Here is a 17451-nt window from a genome sequence, read left to right as displayed (position 1 = left end):
GCAGCTAAATAGCAAATGTCTCCAAGTGCATTTGCAGGGGCTGCCAATTCCTTCCTTGTCAGCTTTACCAGTCCTTGTTATTTCTTTAACTTGAAGAACAAGTAAGTATTAGCAAAAGCCCAAAGTTGCCTGGAGATATTAAAATCTCTGTGGTTTAAATCCTCTGCTTCAAATTCCAAGCAAAGGGACATTTCAAGGATGATTCTTATTCTAGTGTTTTTCTGTTTTTCTTTATGAGTTGCAAAATGTTTTGAAAATGTCTTAAGATGGAAGTGATTAACAACTATATACATGTTTTATTCCCTTGGTTGTGCCTGTGAAGTTGTAGCACTGGGGTCCCTACTGTGAGGTTGTTGTACTGTGGTGCAGCAGTTATTGGAGGTGTTTGTGTAACCTAAATGGAGACCAGCTCTCAGTAGAGCCTTGGTGCATTTCTCCCGAAGGCTGCTCCTCACAGCACCTTCTGCAAGGCCACTGAACCCACCAGAACTGATATCACTTTTGTGATATCCACAGAATCACAGGAAGGGTGAGGTTGGTAGGGACCACAGCAAGTCATCTGGGGTCATCTTAGAGCACATGGCACAGGACTGTGCCCAGATGGGTCTGCAATATGGCCAGTGAAAAAACTGCACACCCTCTCTGGGCAATCCAATCCTGTCCTTGGTCACCCACACAGCAAAGTTCTTCCTAACGTTCAGCTGGGACTTCACGTGCATCAGTTTTGCCTGTTGCCTTGTGTCTCAGTGGTTGGCACCACTGAGCAGAGCCTGGTTTCCTCTTCCTGGCATATTTAGATATTTCCTCCCGTCAATGAGGAGCGCTCTCACCCGGCTCTTCTCGAGGCCGAGCAGGCCCAGCGCCTCAGCCTTTCTTCCTGCCAGATGCTCTCCGCAGTGGCCCTGCGAGCTGCACCAGGACCCGTGCTCGTTACACGCCGCCCTCGAGCAGCTCACCGAGAGCCCGCGCTGTGCCGCGGGCGGGCGGCGCTCGGGGCCGCTCCGCTCCGCTCCGGGCGCGCCCTTTCCCGCGGCGGCCCCGCCCCCGCCCCCACGTGGCCGCGCGTCACGGCGGGCGGGCCAATGGCGGCGCGGGGCGGCGCGGGGCCCTGCGCGCGGCTCCCGCCGGTGCGGTCAGGCGGCGGCGGCGGCGGGAGCGCAGCGCAGGTGGAGCCGCTCCCGGCAGCGCCGGCTCCGCTCCGCGGCGGCATGGAGCGCGGCGCGGCGGCGCTGATCCGCGAGGGCTGGTTCCGCGAGACGTGCCGGCTGTGGCCCGGCCAGGCCATGTCGCTGCAGGTGGAGGAGCTCCTGCACCACCAGCGCTCCCGCTACCAGGAGATCCTCGTCTTCCGCAGGTGCGGGAGGGCGGCCCGGGGCGGTGGGTGGATGGCGGGCCCGCTCAGCGCCATGCGCTGGGGCCTGGCGGCGCGGAGAGGGGGCGGGGGAGCGCGGCCCCAGGCCGGCTCCAACCCCGCTTCCCCGCTCTGCCCAGCACCACGTACGGCAACGTCCTGGTCCTGGACGGGGTGATCCAGTGCACGGAGCGCGACGAGTTCTCCTACCAGGAAATGATCGCCAACCTGCCCCTCTGCAGCCACCCCGACCCCCGCAAGGTGAGCCGTTCCCGGCCGCAGCTCGGGGTCCGTGCAGCCGGGGTCGGCAGCCGGCCGGGCCCTGCCGGGCAGCGCGGGGCCGCGGCTCAGCTCCGCTCTCGGGCCGCTGCGCTTCGGCTCCGCTCTCCTCCGGCCGCACAGCCCCGAGCCGGCCCCGCTGACAGCCCGTGTTCTCTCTGCCCTCCTCTCCGCCAGGTGCTGATCATCGGCGGCGGCGACGGGGGAGTGCTGCGGGAGGTGGTCAAACACCCGACCGTGGAGTCCGTGGTGCAGTGCGAGATCGATGAGGTGCGTTGGGCTCGGGGCTGGGCTGCCCGGCAAAACCAGCCCGAGCTCGCAGCATCCCCGGGAGCTGCGCTTTCACCTGCTGGCTCTCGTCAGCACCGGCCGCGTTTGCTGGTTCTGCTGGCGTGACAATGACAGCGCCACCTCTTTGCCTTACAAGTCATCTACGTGGCAGCTGGCTGCCTCTTCCATGTGATTCCTTTCACACACATGCGATTGAGGCCCTTCCAGGCAAACGCGAGCCAAGCACGGGATCTGGAGGAGTGCCCTGGCTTTGTGGAGGTGCTGCTTTTCCCTCTCTCGCTGCCGACCAGAGTGCTCCTGGCCGAGGACCATGGTTGCTTTGTTGAGCAGTTTCTCGCAACTAAAATCAGGAAATAAGCAGCAGAGATTTGCTTCTGTGGTAGACGAGCCAGTTGCTTTAGAAATGGTCATAATTTCTGTTTAGTACAACAAACCTGGAGGGAAGAAATCACTACCAATTTCCAGAGCATGTTGAGGCTTTGGCTTATTGATGCTGTTAGATGGGTACCTGCTAAGAATCAGCCTGTGACTGGTAATCTGCTCACAGAGGCCTCCAAGTGAGGGTCAGTGCTAGGCTGTGGGCTGGTAACTCTGCCACACCACTGAAGTTCACTCTTTTCCCAGTCCTTCTCTCAGCAAGTTTTATTTTACTTTACTCAGCCTGATATTTTACTTTCTCAGAAAGTTTTGCTCAGATCAAAGCTCTATTAAGAACAGGAAATTCTGCTATATGAGATTGTGTGCTCTGTCTGCCAGCTAAGTAGGCAAACATCCCTGGTTTTAACAAGCACTGCCTGACACCAGCATATTTTTTTGTTTTTGCCAGCTGTGAGAAGCTGGTAGTGTTCAGTACAATTGCTGGGCCCAGAGCAGTGGCTGTCTAATGATTTTAGAGAGAATATCTTATGGGAGGGTTGATATAATGGCTATAATGCAGACAGGGGGGTATTTCTCATCTTGCATTCAGAAACCTGCTGGCATGGTTTTACTTAGGAAGCAAAATAAATTGATTTAGCTGATCATCACCTATACAAGTGGTGTTCCATAGGGAAAAGAACCACAGAGCAGTCTGACCTGTAATCATATTTGCTCAGTTCCTCAAGGAGCTTTTGAAGCTCCAGGTTTTTGTGGAGTTTGGCATAGGCAGACCAACAGTGTCACTGAGCCCTGAGGCTGTAGGAAAAGGCTGAGAGGAGCTTGCTGGCTGGAGATGCTGGCAGCTCTTGTGGATTTCACTGGCAAGTCAGACTTGAGCTGAAGGTATGGAAGGAAATGACTCATTGTGCTGTTCTAGTCACAACTGCACAGTGGGCTGAGCAACAGCTTCTTCTCTGATCCATTTGTGCTCTCTGTGTTGCAGGATGTGATCCAGGTATCTAAAAAATACCTCCCAGGGATGGCAGTGGGGTATTCCAGTGCTAAGCTGACCTTGCATGTGGGAGATGGTTTTGAGTTCATGAAGCAAAATCAAGAAGCCTTTGATGTGATTATCACGGACTCGTCTGACCCCATGGGTAAGAATTCTAGCCATAAAAGGGCACTGCTTTCCAAATACCTCCTTCATTTGCTTTCTTCTACCTAGCTCTTGGAAGTTATGCCAGCCTGCTCAGGATCCTTTCAAGTGAAAAAAACTGTTGCCAACTTGGTTCTTTTAGTAGGGAAAGAGAAGGATGGAAACCATAAAATTGTATTAGCAGGCCTTCAAGGCAGCTGTTACATTTCTCTCTCCAAATTCAGACTCCAGCAACTATTTCTTGTGGCAGAGTTGTTCCCTGAGTCCAGCAGTCCCTGGGGGATACAGCACCATGGCTCACACACTGTTGGTGCAGCCCCTACCCTGAAGAGAACTGTGGTGAGGCTGCTGTTTTCCTGAAATGGGAAACTGAGGTAGAGATGGACCAAATTAATCTGGAGCAGGAGTTCTGTTTTAAAAATGCTCCATGAAGCAAGAGGCAGCTGCTAAGACTTTGTTTAATGGAGGACCTGGGCTTGCTGTTTAGCAAAGCTAAAATCCTGACTGCTTTGCCCTGCTAGGTGCAGGCTGGGGGTTCACCTAGGCTCAAAACTTTTCTTTATTCACCTTTCTCTCAGGTCCTGCAGAAAGCTTGTTCAAAGAATCTTATTACCAGCTGATGAAGACAGCCCTGAGAGAAGATGGGATTCTCTGCTGCCAAGGTGAGGATGCTGTCCCTGGGCAGAGGCTGATGCCAGACCTTTACAAACCAAGTGTGAGGCACAGAGGGGACTCTTCTTGGGGAGATGTGATGCAGGGACTGAAAGATGTGATCTCCCAGGTAAAGCAGTGGTTTTGATCTGTCAGCTCATTAATTATTGGACTGGGCTTAGCAAAACTGGCACAAGGGTTTTGTCTTTGAAACGACGTGAGCTGTGCAGGTTGAGACTTGGAAGCACAGTTAAGCTGGCACAGTTCTGTGCAGGGAAGAGGGGCAGCTCTCACTTGCCTCTTGCCTTCTTTCTCCCTGCAGGTGAGTGCCAGTGGCTGCACCTGGATCTCATTAAGGAGATGCGTCAGTTCTGCAAGTCGCTGTTCCCGGTGGTGGAATACGCCTATTGCACCATCCCCACCTACCCCAGTGGGCAGATTGGCTTCATGCTCTGCAGCAAGAACCCCGTGAGTTTCAGGCACCTCCAGTGCCCCTTTCATTCCCTAGAAGCTGCCTGAGGCTGCCCATTGCAGGTCTTGAGCTATGGCACTGAACTCTCCCAGCTGTGGGGCCTGGCTGCAGTGCAGCCTGCTCAGTGCTGAATAAATGCAGAATTGTTCAATTGCTTTAGAAATGGTCATAACTTTTGTCTAGTACAACAAACTTGGGAGGGAGGAAGTCACTACCAATTTCCAGAGCATGTTGGGGCTTTGGCTTGTTGATGCTGACTGTTAGAGTGGGCACCTGCTGTCACTGGTAATCTGCTCACAGAGGCCTCCAAGTGAGGGTCAGTGCTAGGCTGTGGGCTGGTAACTCTGCCACACCACTGAAGTTCACTCTTTTCCCAGTCTGCTTCAATGTGACTGTCAGATGGGTGTGGGGTGCCAGCATTGCTGCTGCTGTACATGATTATTCTGGGATGCTGGCAGCAGGCAGGCTGCCAAACTTAACACAAACGTGGATTCTCCTTTGAAGAGCAAAGCCTTGCTTCTTGGATGCTTGAGCACTCTCACAGCTTCATCTGGCACATGACCTCATGCACTGACATCTGTGCATAAGTGCTGGTCACAGAGCTGAGCATCAACCCCAGCCCTTGGTACTGGGGCTGCACAGAACCTTTGACCTCATAGTAGAACAAAAAGTTATTTGTTTTCCTGTGAGTCATCTCAGCACTCTGCCATGCATCAGGGTGCCCATCACAGCCTTTGGCTCTTTCCCCAAATGATCAGAACTACCTGACTTTGTTTTTGCAGAACACAAATTTCCGGGAGCCCGTGCAGCAGCTGTCGCAGCAGCAGGTGGAGGAGAGGAGTCTGAAATATTACAACTCTGATATTCACAGGGCTGCATTCATCCTGCCAGAGTTTGCACGGAAGGTAAGGCAGGCTCTGCCCCCTCAAGGGGGAGCTAGGAGTGGGACTAGACAGGACTGAGGATTTCTTGCAGTCCCAAAGTTCTGTGGGCAAGTCAGAGCAGGACAGAGCAGAGTATGAATCAGTCAGGGAAGACGAGAATTTATTTAGGAACTGTTCTTTGGGCTGATGTCCCATGCCTTGATGGCAGATTACTCCTACTTCACCTACCAAAGCCAAGTCCAAGAGCCTGCAGAACTGATGGTTCCCACTGGGAAGCTCCAAAAGTCTTAGATAAAATGTGCCTGTGATTTCTAGTGCAAACCAAAGGGTAAGGAAGGGGTGCTCCAGCATAGTTCAGTCTTGCTTCTTGAAGGATAGTCTGTATTTCCACATTATTCCATCATCTCACCACTGGGCTGCAGCTACAGTTTCAAGAAAAAAACTCCTTAGAGTGTTGTAGGGATGAAGGAAAATCCCATAACTGTATTGCAGAGCTGGTGATTCATGTTTCTGCTGTGGCAGCTCCATCCTGACAGTTTGTGTTTGTTTCTTCAGGCCCTGAGTGATGTGTGAGACCCAGATGCTGCTTCCTTCCTTCAAGCTGGACTCTGAGATCATCAGTGATGTGGCTGGGATCTTCTCAGCAGACTGCAGATTTGCTCTCCACTGTGTGGGATTGTTTAACCCTTGGCCAGCCAACATTCCCTCTGATGTGTTAAAGATGATGGGGCATAAGCCAGATAAGACTATTGAAAAGGTCCAGTGACTTATTGTGTGAGGTCAAAACTGTTCTTTCCAGTGCTGGAAATGTAAGATGTCTTTTTCCTTTCTCTCCTCCTTGCACCTGTTCTAAATTCCCCCATCCCAACCACACCCCCCACCCTCCAGCTGACTGATGTATTTATAACTGACACATATTTCTGTCTGGGAAGAGTCCAAGGGGTCCCTGACTCAGCCTTAAGCACAGAGAGAGAGAAGGAGAGCTTTGTGCACAGTTAGCTCACTCTCTCCTCACAGGAGCTCCCTGCTGCTGACACATTTTGACTGGTGACAGGTCTGAGCCTTGTGTCCCACTGCCCTCCTGTGACTCCTGCACTGCCCTGCAGCACAGCTGGAGAAGTCACAGTGCAAACTGTTGCCATTCACAACAGGTCTCCCTCCACCCCTGATGGAGTAGCAGTATTAAACACTAGCCAGGCAGGCTGGCAGCAGTCTTTTTTGGTTGTTAATTTTTTTTAATTGGTTAGAAACAGAGATGCTGAGGTGCCAAGAGGCTGATTCCTGTTCTTACCTCTGTCCTCAGAGAGGCTCCAAAGAATGTTTATCAATATGGTGATAGGTGCTTTATGCATATATATGTATATATATGTATATGAAGCAAACCATAGCTCCATTGCCTGATGTTCAGTACTGATGCTGGGGTTGTGCTGACAAATCTCTCATCTCAGCCATGCTGAGATGTCTCAGGCCTGGGTATTTGCAAGTCCTTAGGAGGCATCATTATTTCCAATGCTGCCCCCAGATGCATAAGTGGTTTTTCATTGTACTCTGTAAGATGGGTCTGCCTTCACTTCTTTCCTTCTGTTCTGAAGATTCCATAGCCCTGCACCGTGGGAATCACCCTCCCAGCACAACCACAGTGTCACTGTCACTCCCTTGCACTCCATTAAACACTCAGCTCTGGTTAAGGTGGCATCATTGTGGGTCAGTGCTCTTTGGGGAGAGGTTGAAAACTGAGATCCTGAAGGTTTGCTGTGCTGCCAGGTGCACCCTCTGGTTGGTCTGACTTCTCTCACTTATCTTTAGGGATGACAAGTCATTATCAAAATAGAGCACTGAAGAGTGATCCCATTGCACATTTTGTGTTGTGTGGCTGCCCAATAGCTCCTCCAGCTTGTATCCTGTGCTGCAGACTCAGTACCTGCTACCCAAGCTGTTCTCCAGTCCAAATGTTACAGTTTTCCAGGTGTTTTCCAGCTGCCCATCTCCCTGCTGCTATCAGGTGGCTCCTGTCAGTCCTGGTCCCAGTGAGCTGCACCCTTTTTTCCTCTGCAGAAATGGTGGTGGCTCAGGCAGGGGCTCTGAGGGCTGAACCACTGAGCTCCAGCTGAGCAGGCTGGGAAAAAGGATCAGGAAAAGACAAAAATGCTCCTTCTGAGAGGCTTTTTTAGCTTGGTAAGAGAGAACTAGAAGAAGCAGACATTAGCTAGGGTTGGGCTTGAGCTTTGCCATAATAGTGGCCCTACAAACAGTGTGGGTGGTCCAGCAATTCTGTGCCCACAGAAAAAGATCAGTATTTTCCTGCTTTCTCCTGTTTTTGGTAAGATTTAGCACTTCTTTCCCAGTGTCTCCTTCTACCACCAGTAGTGGTAGAGTTTCTTTGTGGTTGCAAAGGTTTGCAAAGCATTGCAGAGCTGGGTCTAGATCTCTGTATTCTTGTGTTGAGAGGATAACACCTATTTTTCTTTTAATTGTCTGGGTAACTGTCTTCTTTCTCACACAATTAGTTTGGGTTAATGAGACATTTTCATTGCTCAACTCATGTATTTTTATAAGGAGCAGGGCAGTAATGGAGGCTGGTTCTTGATCCTCCTGTTTAAATTCCTGTGGGATTCTGAACCTCACTCAGCCCTTTATCCTTGACAGAAAATTAGCTCTGGCACTTTCCCCTGGGATGGGAATCAAGACCAGGACTATAGTCCAGGAAGGTCTTAGAGCAGCAGCCAGCTAGTAACAAGTTCAAGCCTTTCACCCATTCTTGGTGAGTACAACAATGCCCAGGAGGGAAAGAGCTTCCTCAAACCTGCTGTTGGCCTCCACACAGCTAATTATTCCTTCTGGTTCTTTAAACTCTCTCCAAATATGTGAGTTCAGCAAGTGGCCAGTGAGGAGAACAGAAGAAAGACATTTTCCCATCCAGGTCACACATACTCTGTCCACAAGCCCTCTATATAATTTATATATAGTTTCTGAGTGATTCCAAGTCACTGTTCCCCACAGACAGTTCCAAACACTTCAGTGTGAGATGAGGTCAGTGCCTGAATCAAGCACTCATTAAATGAGTGCAGCAGGAGCTGATTCCACCTGAGCAGTTCTGAGTTCAGGAGTTAAAAAATCACCTGTGTGCTGAGCCCTGCCACAGGTGTGTGTGCCCTGTGAGCTGCTGGGATGGGGTTTGGCACCTGGGAGGCAGTTGTGTCTGCAGATCCATCATCCCTTCCACATTTGTGTCTGAGCTCTTATGCTGCAGGATGTGGTGGCCAAGGGATGCTGGGGGCTGAAGAGACACTGGAAATTTGGGTAATGCTTAACAGGAGGAAATTGGGATTTCCAGTAGAACTGAGCACTGAGTGCTTGTGCAGTGTCTCTAGGTGGGCAAGTAAAATACTAATCTTTTTCAGAGCTTTAGCTGCCTTTTGCCTAAGGCTAGTTAAGCAAGATTGTTAATAAGCAAAGAGTCACAAAGGTGATGTTTGTCTAGACATGCTGCAGTCATGTTCCAGCATCTCTTTAAGCCAGGAGCATATGCACAGGGATAGGTTTGTCCCAGGTAATGTAAAATGTAATGTCAGAGCAGGTGGAGACAAGCAAGGAATGGAGCCATTGCTTAAGTCACTTGGCACCTTTTGAACTGTGTCAAACTGCTCTGAGCTTTACTCATCAAACTAACTAAATTTTTAGAAGTTAAGATTTTCAAAAAATTGAGAGAAACCTCTTGCCTGCATATTTTGAGCCCTTTCAGTCAGTTAATTGGCATAAGTGTCATATTCACCCAGAGCTCATGTTGTTGAGGCCTGGGTGAATTATTGATGGAGCTTGGCTGGAGCAAGAGGCTCCTGAAAAATGACATGAATCAGAACAGCAATCTCAGCAAGCAGTCAAAAAAGTACAAAATGTGCCACAGGTTCAGGTAGAGGAAAGTTCCCTTGTTAAAATGATGGGGGAAGAAAAAGTGTGGACAACACGAAATGACACCTCAGGTCTAGCAGAAGAGCCAGACAAAATAGTGTTACAAAATAAGGTAAGAAATGTAACCAAGTTAAATTCTGAGAAGTCTTTTGAGGAATGCTCTTTCCTGGTGGCTCTTGGATGGAGTTTATTGCTTTTAAAACATGCAGAAGATGAAGAACTGGAGACAGGGAATTACAGTGATGTGTAAAGCAGATAAATGTGGGGGTGTTATTACAAATGTTGGGGATCCCAGGGCAGGCCTTCCAAGGACAAGATGGGGCTGGAGGTGCCAAAGGCTGCTGGAGCAGGGACTCCTCAGGCACCATGCAGGAGGCATGGTTAACACCCCTGGGGAGGGCTTGGAATTCCCACGAGGTGTAGTGCATTTCCTCAGGTAATCCAAATGGTAAAGGAATGTTTCTGACAAACTCTTTTCCAGCCAATCTTGCCACCAATGGGACAAGTCTGGTGTAGCAGAGGTCATGAGTGCAATAACCCCAGACTGCACTGCCTGAAATGCCTCCTGCCTGGAGCCAGGCAAAGTTTAATTGCAAAACACATCATCATAGTGAGCAGTTATTTTTGAGGAATAATTGAAATGTTTCACTGTGTGCACTCAAATAACAGAAGGCTTTGAGCACAGAAGTGAAGCATCTTGCTTGCCCTGCCCTCATCCTCCTGCAGCCCCTTTGGGGTTGGCATACAGGGAAGGGGCACAACTCCCCCTCCCCAGAGAACTGTGACAGGCTTGTGCATGCTGTGAAACATCCCCATGGTCCCTCATCTCAAACCAAGACATCCTCCTCCTCCTCCTTGCACCTGCTCTGAGCAGGCTCCTGCCTTCTCTTCCCTGGGTTTGCTAGGTTAGTGCCAGTGAAAAGCTCAAAGAGCCATCTGCAAACTCCTCAGGGCCCTGGGGAGAGCAGTGCCAGGCAAACTGCAAACCTGCCTGTTCAATGGGTTGTGATTTCAGGCCTGTGAATGAATTGGTTTCCCCTTCTGGGAAGGCTCACAACTGTCAGCTACTATTGCTTTATTTATTGCACTTGCCTTTGTAACCTGAGGGCAGAGAGCAAGGGTTCCAATGACAGGAAGGAATTTTAGCTCCTCCTTCTGCTGCAGTTGAGTGCCTTACCTTTGGGAACCAGAAACTTCTGGAGGCCTGGTGTGATTCTATGTGCTTCAGAACATGGTGACCTGAACCCAGACCAGGCAAAAGACAGCAAATATCCAGGTCATAGAGGAGAGCAATTGAGAAATTCTCTCATTCCTTAATGTGGCATTGGGTGGCAGACACAGAGCTCCTGTGTTCCTGCAATGCCCAGCCCCTGCTGCTGCACAGACACACTCAGGAGAGGTCAGAAGCCTCTTTCTTGAGTGGCAAAATCTCTCCCACTGCATGTTGCATGTGCAGCCTCCATCACAAAAAGATGCAGGTTCTCTCCAGGGACTGTGGAAGCACATTCTGCTGCATTTCTGCTGGAGCCATGCTAACTGTGACAAAACCCTTGGAGAGGCAAAGTGTTTGAAAGACCTTTACCATTTCCTGTACAGGATTATAAGCATTTAAGAGTTAGCAAAAAAAAAAAAAAAAAAAAAAGCATATATAATCCTTCTTAAAGGTCTGACAACTAATGCACATGGAAGAGGAGAGGTAGCAATGAAGAACAATCCTGGTGCTATACATTCAACTCTATGAGATGAAAAAAAGAGCAAGTTTTATCACCAGAGAGTTATTTTACTTCCTTTGGAGAAGGAGATTATGCTATATCTTATATATGGGAGGTGATCAGCAGCATCTGTGAAGGGGCTGGAGGACAGAGTAACATAGGGGAAGCAGCAGAGGGAGTGTGAGGAAAGGGAAGGGCACCAGAGAACATGGAGGAATCTGGAAAAGAGGTGCCTGATATTGAGAAGCTGTAGCAGAGCTCATGGGAGCTTGTTTGGATGTAGAGATCCCTTCCTGTGGGCACTGGGATGTCAGTGCATTGATGTGACCCTGTTCACTCCCTCCCAGCTGGGAAGAGATGCTCAGCTTTGCCCAGATGTGCATGTTCTGGCTGTGCTGGTGCTTAGTGGGCAGAAACTCTCTCCAAACTCCCTGCTCACAAGGCAACAGTTATTTTATTACTGCCCTTTGTTTCCAGGACAGATTCACAGCAGCCTGATCCCCATTTTCATCCCTGTGGGTTTCCCCAAAAGCTGATCTCTGGCTCAGCACATCCTCTGCTCTTTGACAGGAGCATTGTCACACTGTCACCCCGTTGGCTCAAATGGGGCATGATAGAAAACATCCCATTCTGACAGCAAGGGGCAGACAAAGCTGTGTTTATTGGAACAAGCAGTGAGGGTGGAGCAGAAGGGCCCCAGCATGGAACCTGCACTGCAGCAGTGCCTGCCTGGCACAAGCACATCTCCCACTCACTCATCTCTGCTGCCCTTCACTGCTGGCAGCCAGCTGTGCTTTCTCCATCTGGTCTTCTCCCACTTTTTCCTCTCCTGAAGTAAACTGGCTGTGGGTCATTTGGTGCATCCCTGTGGTTTGTCTGCTCACTGGAGCCTGGTGCTTCACTGCTCTTCCTCAAGCCCACACTGGGAAGTGTTGGACAGAATCCATCACACAGGGGTAGCACAGCAATCCTGATAAACTAGTATGATCAGTTGAAAAGGAAACAGGTAATGTTTGATCTGGATATGGTGCATGGAAGCCAGCTCTCACATGGAGAGGAGAAACAAGGTGGTTTGTAAAGTTTTCTGAAGTAAATTCATATCTGGAAACTGCTAGAATGTTATTTGTCCCCACAAGACTCTGATTCAGAGAAGGTTTTTTCTATCTTGCAGTGACAGATTCCAGCATTTCTTTTACAATGTACATGGAAGTGATAGCATCTTTTCCCTCAAGAGCATCTGGGGTGGGATAACTGGCAGTAGGAGCTGGATTATTTGCAGGCAAATTTCCATTCTGCTGTTTCCAGGAACTGCAATACTGCTAAGAGGTAGAACTGACAAACAGGTTTTTCTGCCTTCTGTTCTTGGTTCTGCCACAGCATCCCCTGGCCAAGTCATCTCTCTGTAGGATTTTTTTGTGCTAAATTAGGAGAATGATTTACCTTTTGACTGTCATGTGTTGTTAGGGTCAGGGAAGGACTTGCTGTGGGGTGAGAGCTGCTGGAGAAAGGGCTGGTGATGAGATGGGATTTCAGCTCAGCCTCTGCATCTCACAGGCAGCTGACAGTGGATGCCATCCCAGCATCCCAAATTTGGGCTGTGGGTATCTGGACAAGAAGATCAGCTCTTTTCCACAGGAAATTATTGCTGGCACCACAGGGTCATGGAGGCAGCTAAGAGCCATCCTCCTGGGAGGCCAAGCCCAGGCAGACCTTTGGTTCTGTCACTGTTCATCAATCCTCAGACCATGGCAGCTTTGGGATGAGGAATCCAAAGTCCAGCCATGGGCTGGCTGCAAAATACATCACATTTCCACAGGAAGGGAAGCCTGGCCTCCAGGGGCATCTGGAAAACCAAGGCCAGCCAGACCTATTGGTGCTGGCAGCTTTCTTCTGGGAACAACCCTAGGATGTGCCAAATTTTGGAAGCAGATCCCACTTTAGTTTTGTACTTTGAAAACAAGATAACAGAGACTGAGCATGCACCAGTTCAGAATGCAATTAAAGAACAAATCACCCAAGAGCACAAGAGGGACTGTTCTCATGAAAGGACAGTAGATGGCAGCAAAGACTGAGAAATTATTATCTCATAATAATTTTTTTAAATAGGCTTGTTTCATGTTGTTGATTTCTTTCTCTGTGTAATTAATATGTAACAGCCTTATAAATATGAACTGCATTAATTCATCCAGTGCTTGGGAGCACTCCTGGTGTGGCCCCAGCCCTGTAAATAAAGAATGCCTGCTTAACAGTGCTACCCATTGCTGGTGAGTGGATTTCTTTGTTTCAAGAGCAACTGCTCTGTACATTCATATACCATCAACGTGGCTGAGGTGGAAGTAAATTAGACTTTAACTGCAGAACCTCAAGTGAATGCAGGAATACTTAAGTTTAAGCATTAAACTTAATTAAATTAATTAAACTTAAGTTATTTAATTATTAATTAAATATGAATACTTTTTCTGTTAATTATTTTTTAAATTTTTTTTTTTTTAGTTTTTTGGCTTCTTTACAGGTAATCAAATTGATTTTGAGCTCTAGTGTCAATTAAGAATGTTAAAGGTTGTCTCTTTACTCCCACAGTCAAATAAACATAGGGGCCATCTTTATCAGAAAATCATTGATATGCAGCAATATACCAGGTGAGGCCCAAAGTTCACCCAGCACTTAAGTTTTGGGTTTTTTTCCTTTGCAAAAGGTTTGGGTTTGAATCTGCCATTTTCCCACACACACTTTTCATGGTCTGGATTAACTCTGCTATTACCTTGGTTGCTTCCTAAAAGCACTTCTGGGTATTCCTAAAGCCAAAACCATTCTCCATAATTAATTTCTCTCAGGTCTATTATGTTTAACAGTTCTCACCTGTTTTTTAGGGGGTTTCTGCATTTCCACACCTGGGCTTCTTTTATGATGTTTCCAGCCCATCTCTCTCACATGGTTTACAATATCATGCAGGAATTCTACCCATGTAGGAATAGGTCTCCTTGGGGCTTGTGGATCTTGTAAAGCTTCATTATAAATTACATCTCTTGATTTGTCTCCCCACTATATGATTTTTTTTTAGCATAGCTGGAGCTCCTCTCAAAAGAGGCCTTAACATATTAAAATCTACCACTGCAGAGATTGGAATATCTCCATTTGCACTCTCCATTGCCTGCAAACAGGTTCCCCATCCCCATTTTGGGAGGACCAGGATTGTGTTCTTGGGTTTGGGATGGATTTGGGGAGAGCAGGGCTGAATTCAGGGGGGCCATTGTTGCATTTCAGGGGGTTCCTCCAGCCAGGTTGCTTGTGTTGTGGCATCATGTGCTGTCATGGTAATGTTGGAACCCACAGTGTTGTGAGGCTGGTTTGGGACAGTTTGGTGTCTCCAGTCCCCAGTGGGTGCTGAACTGGAGGATCCTGAGTCCTTGGTCAGGAGCCAACCCACCATGGTGACACTAGTGGTAGGTGCCAAGTGCTATGACCTAATGGCCATGGTGGGGAAGGGGACCTTTGGACAGGTGATGCAGGGGCAGTGCAGGAGCACTGGGGAGATGGTGGCCATCAAGATCCTGAAGAACTCTGATCACAATGGCCAAATAGTGAAGAATGAACTGAGGCTGCTGCAGGCCTTGAGGGAGGGGGACACAAAGGACTCCCACATCATCCATTTCCTCGAGTCCTTCAGTGACACGGTCTGGACCTACCTGGTCTTCGAGCTGCTGCAGCAAAACCTCTTTGACTTCCAAAAGCAGAACAACTTCTCCCCTCTGCCGGTGCGGCACATCCGCGCCATCGCGGCGCAGGTGCTGCTGGCCCTGCTGAAGCTCAAGGAGCTCTCCATCATCCACGCTGACCTTAAGCCAGAGAACATCATGCTGGTGGACCACGCCCGTTATCCCTTCCGCATCAAGCTGGTTGATTTTGGCTCAGCCATCCTGCTCCCTGAGGTGTGCCACGTGCAGGAGCCCTACATCCAAACCCGCTTCTACCGGGCACCCGAGATCTTGCTGGGCTTGCCCTTCTGTGAGAAGGTGGATATCTGGTCTCTGGGATGTGTGATGGCTGAGCTTCACTTGGGTTGGCCCCTCTACCCTGGCAATGATGAGTATGACCAGATATGCTACATCTGCTCCACCTTGGGGCTACCCCGGGCTGAGCTGCTCTATGCTGCTCAGAAGACACGGTCCTTCTTCCAACGTGTGCCATGTTCCAGTGGAACCTGGCAGCTCAAACCCCCCAGGAAGGTGATGGCAAAGCCCATGGAGAGGAGGGAGCATATCTTTTCCTCACTGGATCAGCTGGCAGTGGTGAATGTCTGCCACGTGGCTGATCCTGACCAGGAGGAGCTGGCCAGGCGCTGTGATCTGTACAGGATGGTGGAGCTGCTCAAGAGGATGCTCACCTGGGACTCCCATGAGCGAATCACACCCAGTGCTGCCCTTCACCATCCCTTCATCTCCATGCAGGAGGTGAAGGCCAGCTTCGAGGCCACCCGGTACTACCAGCTCAGTCAGGAAGACCTGAGGGCATCCTGTAAGGATTCCAGCATAGCCAAGATCTTCCCCAGCACAGAGAAAGGTGCTTTCATCCCTGCCAGCCAGGGGGGCATCCAGAAGGCTACTGCCCAGATGGATGGGCTCAGCCTGGCTGAGCCAGTTGGGTACACTAGTGACAAGTGTCAGCAGGACCTCTGCCAAGCCCCCAGCCCCAGGCTCTGTGGAAGCCAGTACTGTCAGCATCACTGGTGTCCCCAGATGGAGACCACCAAGGGTCACTTGACCGTGCTGGGGTCTCCCAGCAGAAGGAAATGGCACAGCCACTGGTATGGCAGCCCAGTCCTTGGTGGCATCATGGAACACAACCTGCCTGGAAGATGCTACAGCTCATCCTGTGCCAAGGTACAGGGAGGGGACTCCTGGGCACGGGCACTCTGGGACAAAGGCTGTTTGGGGTCCCTTACATACCTGGGTTTCCTGGTGCCACATGTCCCTGGGTGCCCCAGGTCCTCACAGAAAAGGAGGTAACACTCACCCCCTCCCCATGCTCTCCCCCTGTTCCCCACCACAGACAGCTCTGGTGATGTGGCACAACCCCAAGCCTCCAGGGATTTGGAGAATGGGCTTCAGAGGCTGGGCTGAGACCCCCCTGCGGTGCTCAGAATGCTTCTACCACAGAGCCAGTGGCACTCCCAGCACCACTGAGACCCTACAGCAACCCCTGCAATTGCTCCAGCAGCCCAGAGCTTGCAAGAGACCTTCTTCTTCCTCACCCTCAAGCACCCCAACAGCCAAAACCCAGCGCCTTGCTGGTGGAGACCACAGCCAGAGGTGCAACAGAACAGACTGTGCCAGGTGCTGCCGGCTCTGCTTCTCACACTGACCCCCAATAAACAGTTCTGCCAAAAACTGAGCAATTAAACTGATTATTTGCCAGGGGAGTTTGGTACTGCCAAGGCTTGAGGAGTGTCTCAGCTTCTCACATGAGGCTGGCACAGCACTTGGCAAAGGCCTGGCACTTTCTACCATCACAGCATGGAGGACCCCACCCCCAGGTTCAATAGCAACATAAACTCCAGAAAACTTGGGTTATCTGTCTTTTCCTCTGTATCAGGGAATCACACACCCCACAAAAACTGTTAACTGGTCAGATAAACAGGACAAGCTGTCTTGTATGAATTATTTTGGTGCCATGGGGTTAACATCAGTCTGGTATCTCCCAATTGCCAAAAAAACACCTTACTATTGAAGTGAAATTTGGCAAGATAAGCTGAATTTGTGACTGACAAACACATCACTGGACAAACTATAAAAGCTACACCAAATTTTTACTAATCAAAAATCTTCTACACAATTTTCTGGAAATGTGTGTAGTTTCTCCCCAGAACAGGGATGCCTGCTTTCCAATTACTCCTCTGGAGGCAGAGTAAAAGAACTCTGTATATATTCTCATCATCTCAGTTGTAAGTTACATTTGACTCATAATTAGTACTATTTCTTTGCTACCTTTAATGTGGGTACCTTGATATCTTGCACTGTTCTATATAATCTACTAGTAGTTTTTTTTAATTTTATACTGAATAGTAACTCTGATTAAAATCTTTCATGTTATCACCTGTCTGTTTAACAAATAACTCATTTTATAAATAGACCTAATATGCTATCCTTAGAACTTGTGGGCCAGAAGAATTTATTAAATTTAAGTGGCAGGGCTTGACTAAATCTACTCACCCAGTGGTTCCTCAGTGGTCTGTTCCTTGCCTTGAAGGGAGCTGCTCACAAACCTGTGGCTTCTCTTGGGTGCTGTTGGTGCCATGGTGTGGCCCCCCTCAGCTTCACCACCACCTGCACTGAGCTTGCTGGCTGTACAAAATAGTCCCAAAAGCAGATGGATATCCCTGCAAGGAGATT

General features: G+C 49.4%; 3 protein-coding genes and 1 long non-coding RNA gene across 5 annotated transcripts in view; 2 read left to right on the top strand and 2 right to left on the bottom strand.

Moving 5' to 3' along the window:
- UBIAD1 (UbiA prenyltransferase domain containing 1) overlaps positions 1-17451 on the bottom strand; it is a 423268-nt gene that overhangs the window by 86183 nt on the left and 319634 nt on the right. The gene's annotated exons all lie outside the window — the stretch shown is intronic.
- Positions 1077-7912, top strand: SRM (spermidine synthase). Its single transcript, XM_079326089.1, has 8 exons — positions 1077-1354; positions 1492-1612; positions 1808-1900; positions 3282-3435; positions 4013-4096; positions 4408-4553; positions 5340-5462; positions 5997-7912. Exons 1-8 carry the CDS (start codon positions 1083-1085, stop codon positions 6012-6014), a joined length of 1011 nt encoding a protein of 336 aa, XP_079182215.1. The 5' UTR covers positions 1077-1082; the 3' UTR covers positions 6015-7912.
- LOC306812153 lies at positions 12054-14045 on the bottom strand. Its single transcript, XR_013776805.1, has 2 exons — positions 13922-14045; positions 12054-13283 (listed from the first exon to the last, which is right to left on the bottom strand). It is a non-coding gene; the product is annotated as an uncharacterized lncRNA (long non-coding RNA).
- Positions 14363-16432, top strand: HIPK4 (homeodomain interacting protein kinase 4). Of its 2 annotated transcripts, XM_079326460.1 has the most exons (3): positions 14436-14505; positions 14797-15942; positions 16112-16432. In XM_079326460.1, the coding sequence occupies exons 1-3, from the start codon at positions 14491-14493 to the stop codon at positions 16421-16423; spliced, it is 1473 nt and encodes a 490-aa protein (XP_079182586.1). In that variant the 5' UTR covers positions 14436-14490; the 3' UTR covers positions 16424-16432. The 2 variants fall into 2 exon arrangements, with proteins under 2 accessions (XP_079182585.1, XP_079182586.1); XM_079326459.1 differs by having other exon boundaries at positions 14363-15942.

This window comes from Erithacus rubecula (assembly GCF_903797595.1).
Source record: "Erithacus rubecula genome assembly, chromosome: 24".
NCBI classification, from domain to species: Eukaryota; Metazoa; Chordata; class Aves; order Passeriformes; family Muscicapidae; genus Erithacus; species Erithacus rubecula.
The sequence above is the reverse complement of the archived record's forward strand: the minus strand, read 5'-3'. Positions and strand labels throughout refer to the sequence as shown.

What these genes read in the sequence shown, in the direction of transcription:
- SRM (XM_079326089.1), top strand. Translation starts at nt 1,083, where the DNA reads ATGGCGGCGCGGGGCGGCGCGGGGCCCTGCGCGCGGCTCCCGCCGGTG. An exon ending in GGACTCGTCTGACCCCATGG is followed by an intron (nt 3,436 to 4,012) that starts GTAAGAATTCTA and finishes CCTTTCTCTCAG; the next exon opens with GTCCTGCAGAAAGCTTGTTC. An exon ending in TGCTCTGCAGCAAGAACCCC is followed by an intron (nt 4,554 to 5,339) that starts GTGAGTTTCAGG and finishes TTGTTTTTGCAG; the next exon opens with AACACAAATTTCCGGGAGCC.
- HIPK4 (XM_079326459.1), top strand. Translation starts at nt 14,491, where the DNA reads ATGGTGACACTAGTGGTAGGTGCCAAGTGCTATGACCTAATGGCCATG. An exon ending in ACAGCTCATCCTGTGCCAAG is followed by an intron (nt 15,943 to 16,111) that starts GTACAGGGAGGG and finishes TCCCCACCACAG; the next exon opens with ACAGCTCTGGTGATGTGGCA.